Source organism: Ambystoma mexicanum, chromosome 1p (genome assembly GCF_040938575.1).
Source record: "Ambystoma mexicanum isolate Mex_15411 chromosome 1p, UKY_AmexF1_1, whole genome shotgun sequence".
In the NCBI taxonomy this organism is placed as follows: Eukaryota; Metazoa; Chordata; class Amphibia; order Caudata; family Ambystomatidae; genus Ambystoma; species Ambystoma mexicanum.
The window spans coordinates 1,302,512,304-1,302,540,087 of record NC_090921.1 but is presented as its reverse complement, the minus strand read 5'-3'; the positions used below and the strand labels follow the sequence as shown (position 1 = coordinate 1,302,540,087).

The 27,784-nt window shown below is 49.3% G+C and overlaps 1 protein-coding gene across 9 annotated transcripts in view; it reads right to left on the bottom strand.

Annotated features, from left to right (window-relative positions):
• Positions 1 to 27,784, bottom strand: part of LOC138453236 (circularly permutated Ras protein 1-like) — a 332,082-nt gene that overhangs the window by 26,260 nt on the left and 278,038 nt on the right. For all 9 annotated transcript variants that reach the window (XM_069605933.1, XM_069605940.1, XM_069605959.1 and 6 more), the window contains one exon: positions 23,423 to 23,550. In XM_069605933.1, the coding sequence (XP_069462034.1) occupies positions 23,423 to 23,550 (128 nt within the window). The remainder of the gene's footprint in view (positions 1 to 23,422; positions 23,551 to 27,784) is intronic.

Below are 27,784 nucleotides of genomic sequence, written 5' to 3'. Positions count from 1 at the left end.
ACCAATCGTCCAGGTAGGGGTAGACGTGAATCCCCCCTTGCCTGAGATGCGCTGCCACCACCACCATGAGCTTGGTGAAAACCCTCGGGGCGGAGGTCAATCCGAATGGCAGGACCCGAAACTGAAAGTGCGAGTCGCCAACCGCGAACCTCAGGTACTTCTTGTGTTTGGGATGGATCGGCACATGGAAGTAAGCATCCTTGAGGTCGAGTGACACCAACCAGTCCTGAAGCTGAAGGGCCTGGAGGTCTTGAGAGAGAGTAACCATCTTGAACTTGTCCTTCCTGAGGAGTTTGTTCAAACCGCGCAAGTCCATGATGGGTCTCAATCCCCCGTCTTTCTTCGAAATCAAAAAATAAGGGGAATACCATCCCTTGTTCCTCTCCGCTACAGGCACCAGTTCTATGGCGCCTTTCTCCAGCAGGGCTTGAATTTCCTGCGCAAGGAGCGGATCCGGACTCTGCAAAGAGAGGTTCCCCGGTGGATTGTCGCGAGGCCTGTGCCGAAAGGGAAGACAGTAGCCGCGGGTTATGATCTCCAGAACCCACACATCTGAAGTAATAGCTTGCCACTCTACAAGATGCTGTGCCAGCCTTCCCCCAACCGGCGAACCATAGGACATGGCCTCATGACTGAGTGGGAGCGGCTGCAGCGTTACCCGAGGGCAAAGAGGCAACTGCCCGAGCGGCCTTGGCACCACGGGTACCCTGTCGTCCACCTCTGGTACCCCTGCATTGGCCTCTTTGACTGCCAGCTCATCTCGCTTTACTGAAGGACGAGTAATAGCGAAAGGAACCACCCCTCCACTGCTGTCCCCTAGGACGAAAAGGCGGAGGTTGGCAGACTGCAGCGCCCAACTACTTCGCTGCAGCTTTTGAGGTCTGCAACCTCTCAAGGCTCTCGTCAGCCTTGCTGCCAAAAAGGTGTTCACCGTCAAAGGGCATGTTGAGGAGCCGGGACTGCACATCAGGAGCAAACCTGCGTATCACGGTGCTCGCCGCCATGGACCTACTGACGCATTCAGCTAAATCCAACGGACTCACACATGGCATCCTTACCATCCTGGAACATAGCAAGGAAACCATCCCGTTCGTCCCCTTCGGGGATATGTTCAGCCGCTAACGCAACACAGTTCCACAGAGTGTGTGTGAAACGAGACAAGGCACAAATGGAGTTGGCCGCCTGAAGTGCCATACCACCAGAAGAAAACACCTTCTTTGCCCAGCCATCAAAACGTTTGTCGTCAGGAGGGATGGTAGAGTACGACGCCTGCGTTGCCGGGGCCGTGGCCGCCTGCACCACCAAACTCTCCGGAGTGGGGTGCCTGGTCAAGTAGCAGGGGTCGCTACTGGCTGGACGGTATTTTCGCGACAAGGATCTGCCCACCGCCGGGAGACTCTCCGGAGCAGTCCAAGCCGCCGCCACCCTTCTCTGTGAAGCCATATGGAACAGCGGTACCGGGTCAGTTGGGGGACCTACATCAAGGATGTCCGTTAGATCTTCCTGCACAAACTCCCCTGGGGGAGCAGACCACCCCAAGTACTCAGAAACCCTAGCCATAAGGCGCCGGTACGAGGAATCGGCATGAGAGCCAGGCTCAGGCCTACAAAACTCCACCTCCGGAGAGGTGTCCAGTCCACTGGCATCATGCAGTGACTGCCTCGAATCGTCAAACTGACTATGGCCCGAGACAATTTCATCTGGAACCTGACTAGGAACCAGGCCATCAGAATCCTCATCCGCCTCTGAAATATATTCCAGGTGGCGAAAAGAAGGCACCCGAGAGTGCTTGCTCTTAACCAGAGCCTTCCTAGGGGGTTCCCCCGTGCCACGGGGTACCTCCGACACGAAAGGCGTCGATGGCGTCGAGCGAATCGGCGCCGCCGTCGAGAGAACAGGCATCAGCGCCGAGAGGAACGGCGTCGACGTCGAGGAAATCGGCGTTGACGTCAGATGCAGCGCCTCCAGTATCGGCGGCGTCGACACAGCCCTCGAAGCTGGAGCCCCGAGCGTGTCCTTCGACGACCTGAGCGTCGACGGCTTTGACAACTTCCTCGGAGCCGGAGCCTCGAGAAAGCCTGTCGACGCCCTTGACGCCTCAGACGTCGATGTCTTCCTCGAAGACCTCACAGGTGCACACGGTCTCGAACGCGTCGAGGACCGGGACCTGGAACGGGTACGTCGAGAACGAGTCTCCTTGTCCGAACGGGACCTCTCCCGAGACTCGTGCCGACCACTCTTGCGAGCGGTGTCTCTCGACCTCTCACGACCGACCCCACTCGGGGGCGCGGACGGCTTAGTACCCTGCGACTCAAGAATCGCCAGTATTTTCTTCCCGAAGGAAGCCCATTCCTCCGGCGTCGCACGGCTGGTGGGGTAAGCGATGTGCCGGGCAGAGTCCTCCGAAGAGGACCCGGAAGACGACCGGTGTCGGCGCTTCCGAGAATGCCTCGAAGAGGCTGAGGAGTGGCGAGACCGACTCCTAGAAGGAGACCCACGAGACTTCCGACGATGACGCGGAGAGTCACCCCTCGAATTATTTGTCGAAAGCCCCGCAGACTTCGACTTCCGGGGCTTGGACACCCGACCTACCGACAACTTCTTCTTACGTTCGCGTAAGGCTTTGGACGTGAGCGACTGGCAGTCGATACAGTCATCCGTGTCGTGGGCCTCCCCGAGGCACCAGAGGCAGGCGTCGTGCGAGTCCGTCACCGACATCTTGGACCCACACTCCCCGCACTTCTTGAAGCCCGGACGCGGGGTCGAAGACGAAGTAGAATACATCTTCACACGAAGGATTTTCACAAAAACGAACAGGTTCGAAGAACCGAGAAGAACAGAACTCCAAAGAGTCGAGGCGTTAACCGAGATTCACGAAGCAACACGTTCGCGGAAAAAACGGAACTGAGGCTACGGGCGTCGTGCGTCCTACTTATCACATAGGATGACGTCGGACGTCGGAGGAGGTCCTCGATGACGGCGCGTCGCCGTCATCGACGCAGGACGCAGACGCCGAAAAAAGTTTCCGAAGCAGCACAGCTGTGGTGATTACATGTCATAGATATGGAATACGTCGGAGGACCCAATCCCCTCGAAATAAAGATACCAGTGCAAATAATGTCAAGGCTTTACTTAGTATGAAAATACACCCATACTCCAAAGAAATTTAAAACAAGTGTACAGGGGGTGCCCACCCCTCCCCCCTCAACTGATATATAGATAAAAGGGTAGATAGGTCAAATAATTCACTCTCCTGTCCATCATTGTAGAAATCAGGATAAGATTGCCTTTATTAAAAGTAAAAAGACATACACTTGATTTGGGGGGGGACAGGAAATGAAGGGTGTGTTTATATTACACACACTCCATAGGCGCTACACGGATATATTATGAATAATGTGTCTACAAAAGGAAAATGCATAAATAAATGCTGCATATTGCTCCCTGTTAATAAGAAAGCACAGTGTCAGATAAATATGTATTTTAAAATGGATACTGAAATGCAAATTGCTTCAGTCCTATAAACCATGCCAAGGGTTTTTGTCAGACTCTGATTGTAGCAGTTCATGTATGTCCCAGTTTCCCTCCTCCTCCTCAACTGTTTGGGATTCTTCTTGATTCTCAGGGCTCAAGGATCGTCTGGCTCGATAATCCCTCTCCTTCTTTGTTCGAGGTATACTCCTTCCTCAAATGGAAGCCACCGCAAAGGCTTAACAAGGAGCCTTGTCGGTGACCCCCTGCCGAGAAGGGAAAGTTATTGGGGAAAAAGCCAAGACTGGCAGCAAAACACCCCAAGGAAGCGATCAGCCGGTGATATCCATCTGGACAGTATGCTCCGTGGTGGAATGATGGCAAAAGCTCAAAAGTTTGCAGACTGGAGACACTGAAGAGATACACTGCCAAAGGTGGGGAAATGAAGGTGACTTGGAAGAATCACTAACATCCGGAGGGAAAAGAAAAGGAAGGCGGTGGAACACTGAAGAAGACAGGAAAGGGAAGAAAGAAAGGAACTCACACGAGCGGAGGAACAGCAGATAAAGAAATGAGCCGGAGAGCTGGGAAGGAAGCTACGAGCGCTGGAGGAAAAAGGAAAAGGCAGGGCCGAACCAGGCAATGAAGGGCCGGCGGAGAAAGGCAAGAAAACAAGGAGAGCAATACAAAAAGGAGCGAGAAGGCAAAAAAGTGTATAGCAACACGGGTGGCAAGCGAAAGGGGAGCTGACCAAAACAGTTGCAACGCAACGGCAGCAAAGGGGGCGTGGCTAAAAAGCCTACGGCCGAGGGTGGGGATACACTAGACTGCTACACTGGAAGACGTGATGGCAACGTACGTCCTCTGATGCGGAAACACAGCCATATGCGCCAGACCCCCGGGCGGCACATAACAGTATGCCCCCCGAAGACATACCCCCCGGGGCTTGCCAGGATGGGCACGATGAAACTGTCTAAGAAGAATATGAGACAGAGGCTCCCAAGAATCCTCAGAACTAGGATACCCCTTCCAGTGTATAAGGTATTCCAACCTACCTCACTTGTAACATGAGTCCCTAACCCTGGAAACCTCATATTCCTCATTGTTGGCCAAGGGCTTAGGTACCGCCACAGGGCGAGAGGTATGTGAGTGTTGAGCATCTCTTAACAAGGAAGAGTGGAAAACTGGGTGAACACGATTCAGGCTAGGAGGGAGTTTAAGCCGAAATGTTACCGGGTAAGTTTTGGCAGCTATGGAAAAAGGCCCAATGAATCGTGGGGATAGTTTGCAAGGATGTACCCATCGTGCTAGGTACTTTGTGGAAAGCCAAACCTTGGAGCCCACTCTCCAGTCAGGAACCTCTTGGTGATGCTTATCTGCATGAGCTTTGGTGGTTCGCAGGCCGTCTGCTAAACTGAGTCTAGCTGCGGCATGTGCTTCTTGTATTCTGGACAGACTGTCCTCTACCGCTGGTAAAGACGATTGCACTTCGGGTACCGAAAAAAATCGAACAGGGGTGGAACCCATAGGTGCTAAAAAATGGTGACATTCCGGTTGGCGAATGCTTGGCGTTATTATACGAGAATTCTGCTGTTGGTAACAAGGATACCCAGTTGTCCTGATGCACGTTGATGTAACAGCAGAGGTATTGTTCAAGGGTACCATTCAGCCTCTCAGTCTGCCCATTCATCTGCGGATGGTACCCTGAGGATAAAGCACGTTCAATACTAAATTTTGACAGAGGGACTTCCAAAACTTCAAAATATACTGGCTCCCCCTGTCAGAGGTTATTTTGTCAGGAAGGCCAGGAAGTCTCAATATATCTTTGATGAATACTACTGCCATCTCTTTTGCTGTGGGTAAACCGGGGAGTGGTGAAAAGTGAGCCATCTTAGAAAAAGTGTCAATGGTCACCATAATAAAGGAACACCCTTCAGAAGGGGGCAAGTCCACTATAAAATCTGTGGAGATATGACTCCAATGACGTTCAGGGATATTGTCCTATTCCAAAAGTCAATCAGGTTTTGAAGTGCTGTATTTGCTCTGAGTACAGGTATTACAAGCTCTTACATAGCGTTGGACGTCAGCCGACAGACCCGGCCAGTAAAACACCCGTTGTACTACATCTAATGTAGTCTTTTGACCTATATGACCTGCTGTCTTATGATCATGACACCAAAACAAGGTTTTATTACGGAGAGCAATTGTGGGAAGGACCAAGCGACCCTGATAGAACAATAATCCATCCTTCTCTGTTAAGTCTTCTTCATAGGATTGGACTTCTTGCGTCGTTAAAATCTCCTTGATGTGCTGCAGAAAGGAGGTGATGCTATTGATGATTACATTCCTAGGAAACATTCGGTTTGGGGGTATAGAGCAGGACTTCGATTCTCCGGCCTTCCTGGAAAGGGCGTCTGCAATTGTGTTTTGACTTCCTGGAATGTATATGATATGGAAATCATATTGAGCAAAGAAATGTGCCCAGCGGGCTTGACGCGAGTTGATGCACTCCATCTTCTGAATAACCTGTAAATTTGTATGGTCTGTCCAAATGGTAAAGGGATGCCTACTGCCTTGCAGCAGATGTCTCCATTCACTACAAGCCATTTTCATGGCTAGATGTTCCCGTTCTAGAACAGAGTAATTCTGTTGACTTGTAAGTGTTTTGGATAAATATGCTGCTGGATTTTCTATGTTGTTGTGTTCCTGTAAAAGTACTGCTCCGATAGCAGTGGCCAAGGCATCTGTCTCCAGTATAAAGGGTTTTGTTTAATCTGGATGTTTGAGAATGGGAGCAGAGCAAAAAAGACATTTTAGTGCTTGGAAAGCTTCCTCTGCCTTGGGGTTCCATTTAAATGGTCCAGAAGACTTTTTTAATAAGTTGGTGATCGGTAGAACTGTTTCAGAAAAACCAGCAATAAATGGCTGATGAAAGTTGGCTAAACCCAAAAATCTCTGTACCTCCTTTATCGAGGTCGGGGCTGGCCATTGTTCGATAGCTTCAGTCTTCCTCTTATCCATCTGTACCCCTTGAGACGATAATATGAATCGCAAATAAGGGACGGATGAAACCCCAAACATACATTTTCCTCTTTTGGCGAGGAGTTGGTTCTGTTTGAGACGGTCCAATATTTGTGAGAGGTGTTCTAGGTGTTCTTGCCATGTACGGGAGAATACCAATATATCATCCAGATATATTAACATGGAAATAAATAGAAGATCTGAGAAAATGCGATCCATGAAGCGTTGAAATATGGCGGACGCATTCACTAACCCAATCGGCATCACATGGTATTCATATAGGCCAAATGGGGTCCGGAATGCTGTCTTCCACTCATCCCCCATTCGTACTCTGAGTAAATGGTAGGCACTGCGTAAATCCAGTTTGAAAAAAAATCGTGGTGCCTTGCACTGCTTCCAAGATATCCGGAATAAGGGGCATGGGATAACGATCCCTGACGGTGACTTTATTGAGACCACGAAAATCTATATACGGTCGAAGATCGGTGGAATCTTTTTTTGGGATAAAAACAATGGAGCCACAGCTTAAGATTTGGAAGGTCGTATTAACCCATTCTGTAGGTTGTCCTCTAGATACCTTTTTAAGACTTCCTTCTCCTTAAGAGATAATGGAAACATTCTCCCAAAAGGAACCAATGCCTCTGGTGTAAGATCTATATTGCAATCTTCTGGGTGGTGCGGTGGTAATTCCAGGGTTTCCGTTTCGGCAAATACTTCTTCATAAGCTTCCAAGATCCTAGCAATGTAATGGATCCCAATGGTGGTGTTATGGGTGTCCAGACATTTTGTCGACCTAAAACTGGTCGAATGACATTTGGTCGACGCAATTTGGTCGAAAACCAAATGGTCGCATTTATTTTTAATTATATATTTATTTTTCGGGTTTCCGTTTTTTACAAAAATGGGTTTTGTCCCCCCCCCAAAATAAAAGGGTGAAAATAAAAAAAATAAAAAATTCGACCATTTGGTTTTCGACCAAATTGGTTTGACCATTTGTCTGGTCGACCAATTTTTTTCGACCAAATGTCTGGTAACCGGTGTTATGTACACTAGGTAGCATCGTGGCTTCTTTGTAGTGGACAGTCCGTAGGCAATGCTTTTTTTTTTTAAAACTTTTATTTATTCAGCTCGGCAACACAGATACAGGTGAGTAGCAATAAAGCATATGGAATCAAAACAGTGCAATCGGCACAAATACATATAGTTCATATAAACGAAGCACATAAAGGAAAAAGAATCAACATATGCACATGGGGGGACACATAGAAGGTCGGAACAAAGGCAGATGGAAAATAATTCAAGGACCACCTAAGGATGAACTAGGATAGGGAGCTGGGGATGCAGGATCTGAGTCCGAGTCAGTGGAAGACATGAATGAGCGGAACTTCAGCCAGATATCTCTAGGTCTGGAATGGGCAGGCTGTTGTATCGCCCAGGACTCTTCGGTGTCGGAGGCCCACGTAACTGCCCTGAGCCACTGTGCATGAGTAGGGGTCATAGGCCGAAGCCAGCGAAGTAGAATTGTGTGCACAGCTAGTAGCATACAGAGGCCAGCCAGTTTTCTGGAGTCACGGTGGAGCTCGGGGAAATCGTGAAATAGGCATTTCATTGGGGATGGGGGGATGGGGGATTCAAGGATGGACGACATAGTGGAACCCACTGAGGTCCAGAATTGAGTGAGTCGGGGACAAGACCAGATCATGTGGATATAATCAGCATCATCATAGCCACACCTAGGGCACCTAGGGGAGGAGTCGCCCGAGATGCGATGTAGCCTGGTCGGGGTGTAGTGGTACCTGTGGAGCACCTTAAATTGAATTAATTTGAATCGGGAGTTGAAGGAGACCCCTTGGATACGTGCACACATATGGGTCCAACGTTCATCGGACATCTCGAGGCCGAGATCTGTCTCCCAGGAGCGCCGTAGTTTGGGGAATGTGGGGGGTGATCTGGTTTGAAGCAGAGTATATAGTCTGGAGATTTTGGCCCTCAAGGGGACAGGTGAGGACAGTTCGGTGATTGCAGGTTCATCAGGTGGCAGTGCTGGAAAACACGTGTACTTGTGCTTGAGTACTCTACGGAGGGACGAATATTGGAGCCAAACGGAGGGTCTCCGTCTGAGGGGAGCCGGGAGGTCAGGCCATTCTATGAAATTACCCTGTTCGAATATGTCACGCAGCAATTCATAACCCGCCTCGGCCCAAGTACGAACCACAGAGGGAGGGACTCGTGGGACCTCCGGAAGGAAATTCCAAATTGGGAAGTTACCGTGGAAGGGATGGGCGGTGCCCAATATTTGCCAAGATTTGGATAAGGCCAAGGATGTGCATGTCGCTGGATCCAGTGAGTCCGATACCATTGGCATAGGTGTGATCACAAGGGATCGAATGTCACGGTCACTGACTGATAGCCTTTCTAGTCTGACATGTGGAGGGGGGTCCGATATATTGAACCAGTGCGCAGTATGTTGGAGTTGTGCCGCCAGCCAGTACTTAAGGAAGTCTGGTGCCCCAAAGCCGCCAGCTTCCATTGGGGCGGAAAGGGTCTTGAGTTTAAGGCGGACTGCGCCAGAGTGCCAGAGGAAGGTGTTAAGGGTGCGTGTCAATGCCCGAAAGAAGTCAGCTCCCGGCCACTGCGGAATATTAGCAAATCTATACAGGAGTTGGGGAAGTACCACCATCTTCAGTACCCCCATCCTACCCGCCAGTGAGATCGGAAGTTTGTTCCAGCCCTGTATTTTTATTATAAGGTTTGCAAGGTATGACTGATAATTTTCCTCCAGGGCCCGTTCAGTGTGACGGGACACCACTACGCCCAAATAAGTACATTTAGATTGGGCCCATGCGAATCCCATGGTATCGGGAGGGGGGAGTGTGGTGGGAGTGAGCGGAAAGAGGGTTGATTTAGAACAGTTCACCATGAGACCAGAGATACGTCCAAATAGAGCAATATCTTTCAGTATTGGGGCCAGATTAATTTCGGGCGAGCGAATATAGAGGAGAGCATCATCTGCATATAGAGAGACTATGGCCCTCATTACAACTCAGGCGGTAAGGGGTTTACGGCGCCGTAAACAGCGCCGACCCTTACCGCCTGAGTACGAGGTCCCTTAGCGCCATGGCGGATTTAACACCTGCTTTTAGCAGGCGTTAAAATCCATGGCGCTAAGGGACCATGGAGTTAATTACGCCACCGTAATTTACGGTGGCGTAATTAACGCCTTCCCCACTCCCATTATGCCCTATGGGGCAAAAATGGGAATGGGGAAGGGTAAATGGGGATTGGGGACTTACCGCCCCGCCAAGGTCGGAATGGGGCGGTAAGTCCGCCAACCACCATGGCGTAAACGTAGTTTACGCCATGGTGGTAAAGTCACGGCCCAGGCGGTAACTTACCGCCTGGGTCGTAATGAGGCCCTATATCTGAGGAACCAGCTGTACGTAGACCCCTATGCGCATGGTTTTGGCAAAGCATGTCAGCAAACGGCTCCATTGCCACAGCGAAGATTAAGGGTGAGAAGGGGCAACCCTGTCTAGTGCCCCTAGCTATATGGAAGAGGGGGGAACAGCGGTCCTCAGTACGGATTCTGGCAACAGGGTTGGAGTACAGTAGCCTGACCCAGGAGACAAAGGTGGGTCCAAATTTGCATTTGTCAAGTACCCGCCAGAGATAGCTCCACGAGACCGAATCAAAAGCTTTTTGCATATCAAGAGTCGCGGCCACCGCGTGCACACCCGGGCTTACTCTACTAATAATGTTGAAAAGGCGTCTCAAATTCAAGGAGGTGGAGTGGCCCGGGATGAATCCCGCCTGGTCTGGGTGAATGATATGTGGCATGAAGGGGACAAGACGTAGAGCGAGTAATTTTGCATAAATCTTGACATCACAATTGATCAATGAAAACGGGCGGTAAGAGCCGCATTGAGTAGGGGGTTTATTGGGTTTTGGTAGGACTGTTATGGTGGCTTCGCAGAGTGAGGGGGGGAACTGGCCTACCTCCACCGACTCCTCCCAGAGTGCAGCCAGACGAGGGAGTAGGAGTGATTTGAAGTGCTTATAAAACTCAACAGGTATACCATCCGAACCTGGGGATTTGCCTGAAGATAGGGAGTCTATAGCCTCCGAGAACTCCTCAGGGGTGAATGGATTCTCAAGGGATCCGATGGTATCGGGAGAAAGGACCGAAAGGGCAAGTTTATCAAGGTAAGCATCGATTTCTGCCGTAGTGGTGTTGTCTGAGTGTGCATATATGGATTGATAGAAGGAGAGGAATTTGGCATTGACATCTCCAGGGGAGGTGGCCAGGGATCCGTCAGGTCTCTCGATTCCGGGAATGGGTGGGGCACCGAACTCGCGGCGGAGAAGTCTAGCTAGGAGACGGCTAGGACGTTCACCCTCACCATACCTCCTTGCCCACCCGGGATTATCGAGAAACCTCAGCTCGCGGTCTGCAAGCGAGCGAAAGGTGTCCAATTCCGTGCCAATTAACGCAAGGGTTTCAGGGGTTGGGTCTAGAATGCACTGGGTCTCCAGCGCAGTAATGTGGCCTCGCTCTCGGCGATTTCCCTACGAATAGTTTTGAGGATACCATTTTCCTTGGAAAGGGCAATGCCTCTGATATAGACCTTAAAGGACTCCCATAGAGTGGCCTGTGAAGACACAGAGTTGGTGTTGATCTCGAAGAACTCCTCGATCGCTGACTCCATCTCCGAGCTAAAGATTGGATCGAGGAGAGAAAGTGGCTTCATTTTCCAGTGTTTGGTTCGGCCCCGGTCTGGACCCCAACACAGGGTGACAGTCACTGGGGAGTGATCAGATAGGGTCCTGGGGAGGATTGCCATACCAGACACAGTCTTTATCAGACCGTCGGATATCAACCATCTGTCAATCCGGGAAAAGGAATCGTGAACTGAGGAATAAAAGGAATAAGAGCGGGAGTTGGGATAGAGGAGCCTCCATGCGTCAAACAGGGCTAAGCGGGGAAGGGAGGAAAGTGTAGTATATGCAGCTCTGGAGAGTTGACGGGGTCTGGAGCCAGATCTGTCAAGATCCACATCGAATATCGTGTTGAAGTTGCCTCCCCAGAGAATCGGTATCAGAGGGAAGCCATCTAAGAGAGTTATAAGGTGTGTGTAAAAGTCGGGATCGTCAATGTTGGGACCGTATATATTTAGCAGGACAACTTCCCTATTCTGTAGGGTACCATGAAGTAGCACGTATCTGCCCAGGGGATCAATTAACGTAGCAGTGGGGATGAATCTAAGGCTCCTGTGAATAAGGGTCATAACCCCGCGGCTCTGGGTAGAGTAGGTGGTGAAGTACCTTTGTGGACCCCATGTTTTAGCAAATTTTTCACAATACTCTGTGCATGCATGCGTCTCCTGAAGGAACAGGATTTTAGTCCTGTGACGCTCGGCCTGAAGTTGTAATAGCCTCATTTTCTTGTAATTACCCAGCCCCCGTACATTCCAGCTCATAAATGTCAAGGTTTCCTCACTCAACCCTCCAGGGGTAGCCATAGAGGAATACGGGTGAATGGAAATGTGCCCCCCATGGACGGCGCCCAGTGCGGTCAGATCTGTATCGCCGACGGGACCATGGTGCTTCGGACTCAACCTTCTCTGCGAATACCAAGCTCTTTTTAACATATAACCCCATTCCCTCCTCCCCCTCCCACATCCCTCTCCCAAACAGAGGGATGAACACCCTATAGCCCAACAACCAAAACCAACACAATGGCATCGACGCCTGGGGGGCCTGTGAAGTGGCCTGGCGGCGAAGCTCCGAACAATGAGGCAATATCAGGATAAACATAATGCCCGACACTAATATCAATTCCCATCCAGGGGAGGTCCCGTGGGGGAAGGGGCAGGCATGGTCAACATATAATGAACCAATTTAACGGGATTAGCCCGGCCGGATTGTGTTAGGACAATGAGTCAGGGAGCAATAACAGTAGTGAGAAACAGCAAAGATAACAACATTATTTGTTACAGGTGCGACCAAGTGGTCTCATGGGAACCACATTAGGTAATGTCAGAATGCCAGAAGTCCAGATATGTTCTGAGGCAGGATATAACGGCATCCGTTCAACAGATAGCTTAAGCTGTGGCGAGCCAGTGGTGGCGCCTGTTACGAGTACATTTCAGCCGGGAAAGTGTTCATCTATGAACCTGGAGGCCTCCTCAGGCAGCGTGAAGAAGTAAACACGGTTTGCATGCTCGATACGCAGTTTGGCGGGATATAACATGGCATATTTAAGCTGGAGGTTGCATAGTCTCCTCTTTACCGCCAGGAAGGTCTTGCGTTCACGCTGAACAGCCACCGAAAAGTCCGGATATAGGTGGATCCTGGCTGCGCCTAAGAGAAGGTCCCCCTTGGCCCTCGCTGCCCTGAGGAGGGCATCACAGTCGCGAAAATTTAAAACCCTGGCTATGATCGGGCGTGGAGGTGCTCCAGGTTTGGGTTTCGCCGTGAGTGAACGGTGGGCCCTCTCGATCACAAACTGCGGGGAGAGTTTTGGGGAGTCCAGGAGCTGGAGTAGCATACCCTCCACATAATCCTCCATGGGTTCTTGTATACCGTCCTCCGGCACCCCGACAATGCGAAGGTTGTTGCGCCTCGAGCGAGATTCAAGGTCCTCGTTCTTCTTCTCCACCTCAGTAACACGGGCGGATAGTGTGGAGACCTCCGCACGGAGGGAACCCAGGCCGTCTTCGGCAGTGCTCACAAGTTCCTCAATCTCGGTCACTCGACCATCAGTTCTCTCGATATGTGCTTTAATAGAGGATATCGTGCCGTTCATGTCATCCAGTTTGCTATGAATTGTGGTGAACCCCTCTCGGATAAACTCCATCATCTTCTGGGAGTGGGATGGTTCCAGCGCGAGTGAGGGGGAAGGTTCCTGTGTAGATGCCTCCGCCCCGGGGCCCACCGAGGGTTTAGTGAAAATATTGATAGAGGATTGCTTCTTGCCGGTTCGTGTCGACATGTTGCCGGTGGGGGGATAAACTTAAGTCCCGGAGACCAAACAGGAGAGTGGATATGGCCACAAGGGAAGGTACCAGGATCGAGCAGGCGGCGTATGAGCGGAGGCCGAGCCGAACACCAGGAAGGAAGGAATTTGGCGTCTCCGACAGGGGGCCCGCCGGGTCGGTCAATCCAAGCAGAAGCCAGTGAACAGCAGGCGGATCCAGGAAATTCTCACGAAATTCCGCAGGGGGTACGGACCTAAGAAGCAATGAACAGCCGGAGAGGCACAAGGAGCCGGGGCCGTAGGTGTTGATGTAGTGCAGGGGAACAACCCTGTATGAGGCAGTAAGACGGGTGGCACTCGGTGCAGTTCGTTGAAAGCAAGTGGAGGGGACCGGGGCCCTGGAACAATCGTAGTAATAGGCCCAACAGCCGGGTGGTTCGGTGGGAGACAATTGAGGTTGTCTACGTGACAGTATTGAAGGTAGTCAAACCTTCTGCCACAGCCAGAAGGCTTAAGGAGGGAACTGGCCACAAGGTCCTGGAGGTGGGTCCCCCGTTGGAGTCAGGATGGAGCTGGTGGCTGGGGGAGAGGCCCACCGGGGGGCGGCTCCGAGCTGGTGCACCAGCTCCAGTAGTTATCTGGGGGGAAGGAGTGGGGGGTTGCCGCGAACAACCAGGCCCGCGTGGGGCGCCCACAGTCAGCCGCAGGGTAGGGGACCAGTGCGGAGTAAGGGGCACCTCAGGACCTACTGTAACGAGGGGGATCAAGCTTCCGAAATCAAGGAGGAGGAGGGCAGGGTCCGCTGTTGTGTGGCGGGCGCGGAGGAGATCAGGCCAGGGCCACTCACCACCCGGAGCCGGGTCGATGCGCACTCGACCCCCAGTCAGCACACCGCCCAGGACGGGGCAGCGGAGCAGGACGCTCTGGGATCCAGTGTGGTGAGGAGGAAGAGGTTGCGGCGCAGGCCGGCCCACGCCGGAGCGAGCCGCGCAGGGCGAGTGGAGCGCCCCTCCCCCACACAGCAGGCCGCAAGCCGCGGAACTCGGGCGGGAACTCCTGGAGCCGAGAGCGGAGGCCAGAGGGCGTCCGCCTCCGCACTTCCCACAGCGGGCTGTAACTCCGCAGCAGGCGCAGCCCAGCGGGCGGAACTCGCGTGGTAGACTCCTGGTCCCGCCAGTAACCCACGCCGCGGGTCGGCTATATGCAGTGTCGGGGCAAACAGTAGATTTTACAGGTAGAAAGTTCCACACGGGACGGAGCTGTGAATCAGGCGGCCATCTTTGCTGAGCCCAACAGCGCCCCCCCCCCGTAGGCAATGCTTTTGACAGAAAGAAGAATCAAATTCCAACCTATTGGTCGACCAGTCGATGTTATGCCTAGAAAAAGGGGGAAATGGGCTGCGTGAATTATTTCAAACTGGATCTGTTCAGTATGTTGTTGGATAGTAATCTGAAGCAGTTCAGTGGTCTGAGTAATGGGGCCTGAGCTTAAAGGCTTCCTGTCGACTCCTTTCACTCTTTGGTCTTCCAAGCGATCTACACGCCGGAGACCCACTTTGTCTACCCATAGCGTGTCTATGAAATTTCCTGTGGCGCCGCAGTCTAACAGGGATAGAGCTTCCACCAGCTGATCTCTTGACAGTTAACACCATCAATCATGCATATTCTGAGCTTCTAGCTGAGCCGATGGCCATGGACACATAGGGACTGATTCCATCCCCTCGGATTCCCACCCCTTCTAGGTCCGAGGGTTGTCATTTTCCGACTGTCTGACTGGTAATTCGGGGCAGTTCCTGATTCGGTGTTGGTCCGAACCGCAATAGGCACAGAGGCCTAGTTCCTTCCTTCTCCTTCGTTCCTCGGGAGTAAGCGAACGACGAGCAGTACCTATTTGCATAGGTTCATCAGTTCGTTTGGATACAGGCATGGGAGGAGGAGGTGAGAGATTCCTAGAGAAAACTGATCGATTACGTCGCCTTTCGTGGCGTCTTTCCTGCATCCGAAATTCTATTTGGATAGTAGCCGACATAAGGTCCGCCAATGTTGTTGGGCGAGGGGCTCGGGCCAGCTCATCTTTCAGTTCCTCTCGCAACCCCCGTCTTAATAATACGAACTGAGTCTGTTCCGACTACCCCGTCTCAGTGGCCAATCTTTTAAATGAAGAAATGTAGGACAAAACATCCGCTTGACCCTGTCGTATGTCCAGAAGGTCTTCACATGCTGATTGGGTGATCTCGGGTCTTTCAAAGGTGCATTTCAATAGTTCTAAAAAGGCCCCAAAGTCTTGAAGAACAGGATCTTCTCCTGTCACTAACGGAGTAACCCAAGCTAGGGCATTCCCAGACATATTTGAGACTAGAAACCCCACCTTGGCGTGATCCGTAGAATAGGTGCGTTTCCTGAAGGAAAAATATACTCTGCATGCATCAAGAAACTCCTTTAACTTCTTTGGTGCCCCTTCAAATTTCCCAGAGGACAGCGCCCTGGGAGGCAGATGCGTGTTAAGAGGTTCTCTTGATGCCACCATTTGCTTTAGGAGATTGTTTTCGGCCTTGATGTTCTGCATCTCAACCGACAGATTCTGAACTGCTGTAACCAGCTCCTGTAATTGTTCAGCAGTAGCCATGTCTACAGGTTGAGGGTTTTGGCGTTGCAATCTGTCAGACTCTGATTGTAGCAGTGCCTGTATATCCCAGTTTCCGTCCTCCTCCTCCTCTTCCTCACCCGTTTGGGATTCTTCTTGACTCTCAGGGCTCAAGGATCGCCTGGCTCGATAATCCCTCTCCTTCTTTGTTTGAGGTATACTCCTTCCTCGAATGGAAGCCACCCCAAAGGCTTAGCAAGGAGCCTTGTCGGTGACCCCCTCCTGCGAAGGGAAAGTTATTGGGGAAAAAGCCAAGACTGGCAGCAAAAAACCCCAAGGAAGCAATCAGCCGGTGATATCCATCTAGAAAGTAGGCTCCGTGGTGGAATGATGACAAAACCTCAAAAGTTCGCAGATCGGAGACACGCAAGAGATACACTGCCAAAGGCTGGGAAATGCAGGTAACTTGGAAGAATCACTAACATCCGGAGGGAAAAGGAAAGGTGGGGAACACTGAAGAAGACAGGAAAGGGAAGAAAGAAAGGAACTCCCACGAGCGGAGGAACAGCAGATAAAGAAATGAGCCGGAGTGTTGGGAAGGAAGCTACGAGCGCTGGAAGAAAAAGGAAAAGCAGGGCCGAACCAGGCAATGAAGGGCCGGCGGAGAAAGGCAAGAAAACAAGGAGAGTAATACAGAAAGGAGCGAGAAGGCAAAAAAGCATATAGCAACAGGGGTGGCAGGCGAATGGGGAGCTGACCAAAACAGTTGCAACGCAACGGCAGAAAAGGGGGGCGTGGCTAAAAAGCCTACGGCCGAGCGTGGGGATACACTAGACCGCTACACCCGAAGACGTGATGGCAACGTACGTCCTCCGATGCGGAAACGCGGCCGTATGCGCCAGACCCCCGGGCGGCGCATAACAGTTTTGAGATAAACACGAAGGACTGACGCTCAGAATTTGGCAGCATCTTGTAACAAGATATGATGTTTGTAGGTTAAAAATGGAATTGGCATAGAAACCAGACAAGAATGAGATAAGGCTAGGAAATTAATAGAAGCTTCTGACACATTTATCTATGTTCTTGTGGAGAACAAGTACAAAGGGTGTCTTATCAAATTAGTTTCAACGTTCATCTGTATTATTTGGCACCATAAATAAGAGGATATATAATCTCTAAAGGTGTTATGTACCAGAAAACTTGGCATAACCTCAGGAAGTAGATAAGGTGCAGACATTGATGCACAAAGAATGTTATTGGCAGGAGTGGAGCACTTTAATAGACATATTAATTTTGTGCGTCAGAGATAAGCGTGGATGCCAGTTATGCGAATGAAAAATGATTAAGCATGTGTGATAAGTTATCCAATGGTAACAAAGGAATGTTTGCCCTTTAATTAAATTGGCCTATCAAAGCCTGCCATTTTACAAGGTGCTAATTTGCATACAAATGTTGCATAATCTTGGAAAATGTATAAAGATAGGTTGGATGCAGAGATGCATTGAGTGTGTGTTCTTTTCCTTGATGAATAAAGACACGTTTTAGCTCCCAGGCGTCTGTTTTTTCCTGTCTCTGCCTAATGGATAAGAGCATGAGAATCCATGGAAGTCTGATGGAGGCGTGGGGTGTGTGGGGCGGACCCCCTGTACACAAGGTTTTCCGGCACTACTCTTTTTAAGGGATGAAGTAGTGCTATAATAAACTTAAATGAGCCTTAAATGAGACAGGTTGCTGTCACAAGACTGGTCGACAGCCACACTTTTGTCACAAGATTAGGGGTGGAGATTTTGATTGTATAACACCATGCACACAGATAGAAAAGAAAGGTTTGGATAACATTCTGGATATAACTTGAAGGAGGGGGCTGGATGAAAGGTTTCCTGGCATGATCTAGAAAGGAGATCTTTCAGAGAGGGATGGGCAAACCATATATTGGAGATTGGCTTCCAGATCGGCAGCTAAAGAGGGACCTTGTTGATGCAGAAAACACCAGAGAGAGAGTTCTGTTGATTCCCCAAAATGAGAAGCCACCTTTAAAATGTAAGTCGAAACCCCAATACAACTCTCTATAGTCTCTATAGTGCTGGCCATGGTAAATCCTAAAAATAAGAGGGTTGGGGGGTACAATGGAATACTAGTTTGTAACAGAGATACAGGGTATGTGTATGATAAAATGTCTGTCGTCTTCTATTTGAAATATAATGCAAGTGAGATTTAATTTCCACAAAGTCTGATGCTTTTTGTATTGAGAAGCACTGTTTAAAAATGAAAGCATTTTGTGCAACTTAAATGCAAATTCTTTTTATAGAATTATATCAAATTAACATAGAATCATGTGGACCATAGTGTTGTCATTAAACACTATTGTCTGACGGAGTATCATTTAAAATTGAAGCCAGTGGGAGCTGTAAGGAAGGCATAATATCTAATAGTGAATATAGACACAAGTGATCACAGTTTAAGGGTGTTTACTGAACTTCAATGTGTTGGTTGAACACCTATCTAACCTAAATCTAAGGATGGGAGCAAGCTATCACCATCAAATAATAATAATGCAGTCCTAGTTGAGTCTCTGTCAAAATAAAAGGGCCTATACTAATAAACTTATTGCCAATCCTTACTTCTAAATACAAAAGGGTGTGGGACAATTGTGTATGCAAAAAGAAAAGTGTTCAAGAAATAATAAGTCAAAACGATTGAACAGTTGGCTTCACTTCCCCATGTGTTCAGCATGGGGCAAGGCGGCACGTTCGAGCTTTGCACATACTCTGGCTTCTCTGCCAAGGATACAGTTCAAAGCATAGGTGTCAGGGCCTTCTGCCAAAACCTATTTCCCAATAACAGTCTCTTACTGCAGATAGCCTGTCGTAACAAACAAATATCAAAGTTGGACTCTTATCAGGATCTTCACATTCACAAGTTATCGCTTCCAGTGTTCATCATGGGTCTCCCTCCTTCAGGCATGGAAACCATTTTTACCACAATGTTTACACTTGGTCTCCCTCGTTCAGGCTCAGACCATGGATCTCCCTCATTTGGGCTCGGATCATGGACCTCCCTCGTTTGGGCTCGGATCCCTTTGTCACGATCCTGCTCGCCTGCCACCCAGCACCGCTACATGCGCCTCTTCCATTATTTCCTTGTTTTACCACTGCAGTTTTGGACTAATCTAATTGCATGTTCCATTCCGGATTTTGGATTAAACCAGCAGATGCATTCTGGGACATGTATGCTGTCCAAAAGGCAGAGGGCTGGAGGAGGCATATTAAATACATTTGTTTGCAGCAAGCTACTAAGAGCTGCAGAGGGCCTGATTGCATTCACCTGTTCCAAGCTACTGCAGGCTAGGCTGCAGAGAGCTAGAGAGCACTTGATTAGAAACCACTGCTGCTACTGCTGTAGGCTACTGAAGCATTGGCTGGGCTTAATTGAACACAGCTACCAGAGTCTACAATCAGCTCCACCCTGCTGGCCTGCTGGCTGGGAGGGGCTTTATAAGCTCACTTTGAACAGAAGCAGTTGTCAGTCAACTGCTTCCACCGGGAGTTTGTGCTGGTGCTCCTGTTACCAGTTTTTGACCTTTCCTGGAAATCCTCTTTTGGCCTTTTGATTCCTGTTGCTGTTGATGCTTGCAGCTCCCTCTCCAGTCTGCTGCAGCCTTCTGCCCTGCTCCTGTGGGCTCCCACCTGGCGGCTCTGCCACACTCCGTTGCCTTCCGCCGTGCTCCTCTGGGCTCCCACCTGACGGCTCTGACGCACTCCACTGCCTCCCGGCCTGCTCCCCTGGGCTCCCACCTGACGGCTCTGCCGCACTCCGCTGTCTTCCGCCCTGCTCCTCTGGGCTCCCACCTGATGGCTCGGCCACACTCTGCTGCCTTCCGCCCTGCTCCTCTGGGCTCCCACCTGACAGCTTTGCCGCACTCCGCTGCCTTCCGCCCTGCTTCTCTGGGCTTCCACCGACGGGTTTGCCGCACTCCGCTGCCTTCCGCCCTGCTCCTCTGGGCTCCCGCCTGATGGCTTTGCAGCACTCCGCTGTCTTCTGCCCTTCTCCTCTGGGCTTCCCTGCCTGGCAGCCTTGCCACACTCCTCTGCCTTCTGCCCTGTTCCTCTGGGCTCCTTGCCTTGCTTCCTGCCTGTTCCAACTTCTGATATACTATCCTGTCCTGTACCTGGTTATTTCTTTCAACACTGCTTTCTATTTGTATACGTCTTGGTCCACTGTGGTGTCTCCACTTGAATCCGTTTTACAGTGTGACCCTGGGGTGGTCTCCGTTCAGATCAGATAAGGGAAGACTTCTATTGCCTTCATGCCTTTATGTAGTCCGTTGAAGTCGTACCTGCCTCAGTATATGGTCTTTCAGTTTTACCCTTGCACTGAGTATAACAGTTTCCTCGGCACGCCCAAGTCATGAAGTTGCTGTATGACTGTTGTTAAGAGTAATCTGCTGGTACCTATCCCAAGGCCTTTACTTAACCCCTGGAGACCCCTTATCATATTCCAGTACACCCTTATTTCTGATCAATCCGTGTTGCCCAGTGTACTTTCTTGTCTTTGCCTTTTCTCTGTCTCTTTGTTTACAGCCTGCTCCTGCAGTTCCTATGAATTCCTGTTTCAACTAACAGCTGGGTATGTACCTTTAATCTGTTATTTTCTACCATTGTCTCTGGAATCTCCCTTAAATCTACTTGCATACAAGGAGACATAGCCTCTGCCCTGTGTTCTCCGCCTAGACTTCTGAGACCCTTCTGCACAATATTCACATTTGGTCTCCCTTGTTCGGGCTCGGACCATGCACTTTCTACGGTTTCCTCTTGGTATAAAAATCGAAGACTTTCGAATGTGCGATCGGTTTTGCTTTAACCGTCGCAGGACAACTTTGATGTTCTAATCAATCTTCTACTGTCCTTTCTACCACTTCTTGGCAGGATACCTTAAAGAGACCTTCGATTGAGCACATTCACAGTGCCGGTCCACTCTGTCAACGGTATCATATCTTTCCTTCTCAAGTTCAAACATCCATTAGCTGTTTAGCTTTACTCGCATCTTTCATCAAACGCGTTTAACAATGTTTGTACCAGCGCTCATTATGCAATGTTGCCACTTGCAACCTTGACTTCAACACAGACTGGTCTTGCAGCGGTCTCCCCAGCTCACCAGTTGTGTTGACCTCTCTGGTGCTTCTTTGTTCTTGAAGCGAAGATCCAGACCACGGCAGCTGCTGCTCCTCCCCGCCTTGGTCAGCTACGCGGAAGGGACTCTGCTATCTCTGACACAAAATGCAGGATTCTTCAGTCTGGTTTCCTGATCTTACGCTTTCTGACTCGAAGGTTTCCTGAAAGTAATGGTTTCTTGCTGAAAAGGTCAAGGGTATTTACCTCCTTACAAACTCTTCTTGGTTTGCCATCTTTCACCTCTCGTTCAGCTGCCGACTCAAAACTGCTGTTCCTTCGTGTGCTTTGCCTCGCTCAGGGTGTGCTCTCATGCTCAGCCTTTTATCCGTGTGGGGAAGTTTAATGGAAGTCAGGTGTGAGTGATTGTCAGTAATTGCCTGACTTCGCCTGACCATAGTAGCGGGACATGTCAGGTACACTGCTTGGGTGTGAGTCTGTTTTCTCCAAGAGCACGCTGTCCGTGTGGACGAGTTTGTGAACGGAAAGGGGATGGGGGTAAAATTCCACATATCCTACCTGGTAGGATGGGGTAAAGGTGTTACAGGGGGAGGTATATGATATGATAGGCTATTTATATTGCACTTAATACCCAGAGGTTTCTAAGCGCAGACCCGGGGATCGAACCTGTGTTGCTCCACATCGTCTTACTTCCAAGGCGAGCACGTTGCCCCTAAGCTATCCTCCCGAGAGAAGGGATAACGCATCTCGCGTTCCAGGGTCCCACCCCCAATCCCCAAAGACCCCTCACCCAGGTGATCCTCCCACACTGGTCCACCCCCATGGTCTGGATCCAAAGGCGATGGACATGCACTGGCCACCTGAGAGAGAGAGAGAGAGAGAGAGAGAGAAAGAGAGAGAGAGATCCACAGGGAGAAGCGGGTGAGACACCTTCTGGTTTCTCAGAGCCTAGTCATTAAATAAACTCTTGCACCACAGAAAGTAGCCCAGGAAATTAATTTTATCCACAGAAAATCATGCAAGTGTAAAATTATTCAATCCTTTATCCTGAAATGTACAAGTAGATTTATGTTTGATGTCACAGGGCAGGCGTGCTTTGACTTTGTATTTTTCACTGGAGAATATTACATCGCCAGTCCAAAACATATAGATTTGAATGTGAATGCATAAGAGTAGATTGAAAACGGCACACACAGATATATATTGAAAGCTGTAGGCACACAAATTCATTTAAGATTGCACACACATATTCCGAGAAGATTGCCCACACATGTAAGTATCACCTGCACCACATTTAATGTAGAAGGGTACTCTCATTCTATAAACGGTGTATGTAATGCGAAACATAAATACTGTATTTTGTTGTATTTAAAAAGCAATTTTAGGCCTCTTGTTGAAAAGTTTTGGTGAAGTTAAGTATTGTGAGAGACACTCAAGTAATAGGAGTGTATTTAGAATGCCTGGTGTCTATAGTACATACATAGAATTGATTATGGAAATTAATGATTGTATGTGGAATAAAGAAATTCATTTTTGCAGGTACAATTTCGCTTTGCTGACCAATTGTACTTGTGCCTATAACACTGTGGTGATTTTCTTGGTATAATGCGGGAGACCCTATTTGTTCAGATTTGACTTTATTTCTTTTAAATAAATTCAAGTTTTCACACAACTGCCTGTTGACTTCACAAAATTGGGGGGTGTGTGTGATTGTATACAGGGACCTGAGATTAGTCTTATCATTCTGATGGGAGCTTATAATTTAAATGTAAAACATAGATATATCTACACAGACGCTATTGCTGGCTTAAAATGGCAGTGATTAGTCAGATGATGGTGAAGTGAAAAGAAGGCGGTACCCTGGCTGATGCGGGCGCTAATTTGGTGTACTTTGGTGTAGCCTGGCACACCTGAACACCTGAAGGCAGAATGTGAGTTGAAATAGGGTTGGTAATGAAACTAGCCTTCTCCCTGCAGTAGTAACTGTGTTATTTTGTTAATCTTAAACTTGTATGTGTCATCAGTGTCAAAGATCATCACATTTTATGTGATGTCATTAAATGCTGATGTCCCTTATGCTGCTCCTGTTTTGGTGAATGGACGTCCCTGACTGCAAAGAATATGGGTAGAAGCAGATGGGTGTACCTGCAAATCTCCTAACAAAACGGAACACTAAGGAATTAGGGTGTTGGAGTGAAAAGCCTGAAACCATCACACATTCTGTTGTATAAAATCCCATTACCTGTGCTTCATAGCAAACTCAGCTAGGTCTGTGTAGAAGAGTTTGGCATACTGTCGCATAATGTCTTCCGTGCAATCCTCCAAATTCCCCAGATCAGTGTTTGCTTTTCCATCCGTGCAGATAATCACCTGAGTATACATGAGGCAGAGAGAAGACACAGGAGACATGACAACAGAGTACAGGCGCAAACCTCGGGAATTCATGAGAATGCAGGCGAAATAAGAACTCAGTAGAAGTGGCGTAATACGAATGCACAAGAGGTGAGAGCGCGGGCGGGAGAGAGGGCAATGCAGGAGGCCCAAGAATGCTCGAGACACGAGAACCCAAGAGGCACGAGAATGCCACAGTCAGGTGAATATGTGTGACAGGTCATAACTGTTGCATGACTGTTGAGAACCTGCAATAGGTGAGAAAGCAGTGGAGGTGGGAACAGGATAAATGAGCAAGTAGGAAAGAATATAACAGGTCACAAGAGAACATATGAGACACATGGTTTCAGGGGAAATGGGGTGAGGACGGCCGAGCAGACATTGGCAGTGCATGCTCATATGATTGTCTGAATATGCGTCTTTACCTGCACATTCCAGCTATGAGTGCACATAGCCATTTCCTTTAATGCTTTTGCCCACTTCTATGTATTCCTGTAGGTCTCCTTTGACCACGTTCTATAACTGCACATGTGTCTACAATTTAATTTGCCTATAAGGGTACTCATTTGTATTTGTATTTATTATGTTTATATAGCGCTTTACTCCAAAACGCTGTACATTTTAACTAGATACATATAACATTATAACAGAAGAAGCAATTTACAATCATGAATCAGAACCAACAAAACAGTAAGTAGAGCAATTAAACTGAAGGGAAGAGGGAGAGTAGTGCAGTAGAACTGAGAGGGAGAGGGAGGGGTGAGGAGGAGGGAAAACGTAAGGGGGTAGAAGGGTGAGAATGGGGTGGATGGGGCGAGGGGAGGGAGATGATCATGGGGAAAAGATCAAGGAAGGAGGGGGAGAAAGAAGGGGGAAGGGTTTCATGGCGGGGGATGGAGAAGGAGAGATTTAAGGGATGTGCGGAATGAGGAGAAGGTAGGAACAGAGCAGATTGAGAGAGGTAAGGAGTTCCAGTGCTGGGGGGGGCTAGGAGGTGGAAGGAGCGGAAATGGGAGGGCCAATGGACAATGTGCGCATGTGTGTTGGTGTACATTTCTGTCTTCATTCCACCAGTCTGTTGCTGATGCATGGCTAGGAGAGCTGGGAAAGATTACATTTTTTTGGCCACTTGGCCTATGGCTAAGATACACATGTACTTGCTAATATCAAGGTGCTGTAATACCATGCAATATATGTAATTTTCTGTGGAACGGGCCAACTGGGCCCATAAACTCCTGCCAAGAAATGTGGCACGCAAACTGGTGGTGGGATCATGAGGTAGTAGAGCATAGGAAACTCTTGATCGAGACAAGGCACACTACTGGGGCTGATAGATCATCTTTATGTAAACCTGTCCCTGATTAAATATGCAAAAGAAAGCAACTAAAGGAACACAGCAGGTTTTACATAAAAAGTAAAGTCTACTTTTTGCTGCTCCTGCAAATCCCCATTGTGGTCTCCCAGTGCCGAGGCTGGTCTGGACTGCACTAGGTCCATACCTGTGGTAATCAGACCTGGGTCTGTGGCGGCCAAAAGGAAAATGAGAAAAGAACGTGCCGGCAGTAGGTGCAGGTGGCGCTGTGGGAGAGCATTGAGGTAGATCAGGAATATGTGGTAATATGTTTGCTATGTTTGGATGGGTGGAATCTCACTGGCGGTCTATGACTCCAAAGGTGCTGGTGAAAAAGAGGACTGTGGTTGCTCACTGCGTCACCTCTGTACTGGCATGTGAATGTTTGTGAGACTAGGACATGTAGACGGATTTCCCTTAAAGGGCACGGCTTCATTCCTGGGGCTGCGGTATTCCCTGTGAAGCACAGCAGATACAGTTATTGGGGAGAGGGTAACTAGTGGTGCTTTGGGGCTAATAGTGTGACTGTCCCCAGCCAAGCGGTGGGGACCAAAGGAAAGGGGACACACGATCTTCCTAATTTTCACCCCAGGACCCATCATCCACTAGCACGGAGAGCCACCAACCCTCAGAGGAACCCTCCGAGTGATCCCCAGAGCCAGATATGGATCTTTCTTAGTTGTTTTATTTTTTATAAAGGAGTTTGTCAGCAAGGTAGCAAGGTTCAACAATACAAATGGAGTACTCTTCCTATGCATGTCTGAAGCTTTTTACAAGATCTGGCACCCAGTACTCTTCTGCAAGATTTAAAAAAACCAAGTCCAAACTGCAAGCAACATAGCAGAAAGAACATTCAATCTAACCCTGTGAGAAGAACGATCAACAACTCATCATGTCGCTGTGGGAGGGCCACAGGTTCCAATTCTAGGCTCCTGGTTGCTTAACGAATTCGCAAGCGATATCCCCAATGACCATTGGAACACACAACTAGCACATTATGCAGATGATGATGCAAGGATCTCACTATTCTTCTGCAAAAAAATAGCAGTCAAAAATCTGTGGCTGGTACAATGACTGGAAGATAACTCTTCAATACAAGCAAAAAAACAGTGACATGGTGTAGTCAGCGGCGTCGCCAGGGTAGGGCCTGGGGGGTTACTATGGAATCCTGTGCCCCACCCCTTGTGCCCTCTCTGCAATGCAAACTGCTGCTGCATATTTAGCCTGGGCGCCAGCTGGCCAATAATTGCATTTTACAATGCTCTTCGAGGCAGCAGCAGCCGAACGTCCAAATGATGTCAGGACCGATGTCATGACTCATGAGGACGTTCTGCCGGCGCCCCTTGGAAGTGAGCAATGCAACGATGCATTCTGCGGCAAAGCGGGAACTAAAGGGTATGGCGAGTGTTCCAGTTCATGACGACGCTCTGTACGTTTTTTTGTACTTCTACCTACAGGGGATTGAGCCCTGCTGATGACAAGCTAGTGCAACATTGCACTGTGCTATCTTGCACTGTGCTATCTTGCACTAGCAATAGACTGTTTGGTTATTGGGAAGTTGGGAATGGGTTTTATATCCCAATTCCAAGTCTATAAAATGACACAAATCCAAGCAGTCTATTGAAATAAAACAACACCAATTCAGCCAAGCCAGTGTAACAACTCACTCTCCGTTCCGCCATGCCTCCGTTCCTTTCTACGCCCTGTCTCCTCACCTGTGGTGTCCCTCAAGGTTCTTCCCTGTCCCCGATCTTGTTCAACATTTACATCTGGGCACTGGTATGCCCACGGCCTCAGCTATTACTCTTACGCCGACGACACCCAAATCTTGATCCGTTTAGATCAGGACCGAGTAGAGGTGTCGTCGTGCCTTTGTGACTGTTTGAGCGCCGTTGGTGACTGGATGGACCATAACTGGCTGAAGCTCAACGGCGACAAGACTGAGGTGTTGGTGGTAGGATGTCCCCCAGATCCCTCATTATGGGCCACTGCTTTCTGGCCCGCCTCTCTGGGTCCCCTCCCCAGCCCAGTTAGCAAGGTAAAAAACCTAGGTGTTATTCTCTCTGCCTCCCTCTCCATGTCAAATCAAGTCACGGCTGTATGCCAAGCAGGCCACTACCAACTCAGGGTTCTGAAGAAGGTTCTGCCTATGATACCCGAACCTTTGCGCCCTCTGGTAGTCGCAGCACTAGTTATTTCTCGCTTGGATTACTGTAACTCACTGTATTTGTCGCAGCCCATTGGCTTGACTCAGCGGCTACAACGTATACAGAATCTGGCGGCTAGACTGGCTACGGTTACCCCATATGGAGCTCACATCACTCCGGTGCTGCGCTCACTTCATTGGCTGCCGGTCTGCCAGCGTATCTGCTTCAAGGCCTTGTGCATAGTTCACTGGGCTATCCACGGTCAAGGGGCCGAATTTCTGCAGGCTAAATTCTCTCGCTATCTTCCTGAGCGAGACCTACGCTCCTCTACTGCAGATCTGCTTGTTCCAAGATATCACCGTACTAGGGTTGGTGATAGGGCTTTTTCCATAGCCGTGGCCAACCTCTGGAATGATCTCCCCTTTGGAATGAGGAAAATTCCCAACCACTTTGCTTTTAGACGAGCGCTTAAGACCACCCTTTTCTAGCGCTCTACTCTGTTGCTTTTTTCCTGACTGGTTAGTTTTCCCTCTTCAGAGCCATGATGCCTTCGGACGATCTTGCGCTATATAAGTGAAGATAACAAAACTCTGCTATCTCGCAGGGGCTGGATTGGTGTTTCTTTTCAGTAGACTGCTTGAGGGTTGGTATATAAAACCCAAGTTGGGAATGGGTTTTATACAGGGGAGGTGCGCTCCTGCAAAAATCCTTTTGC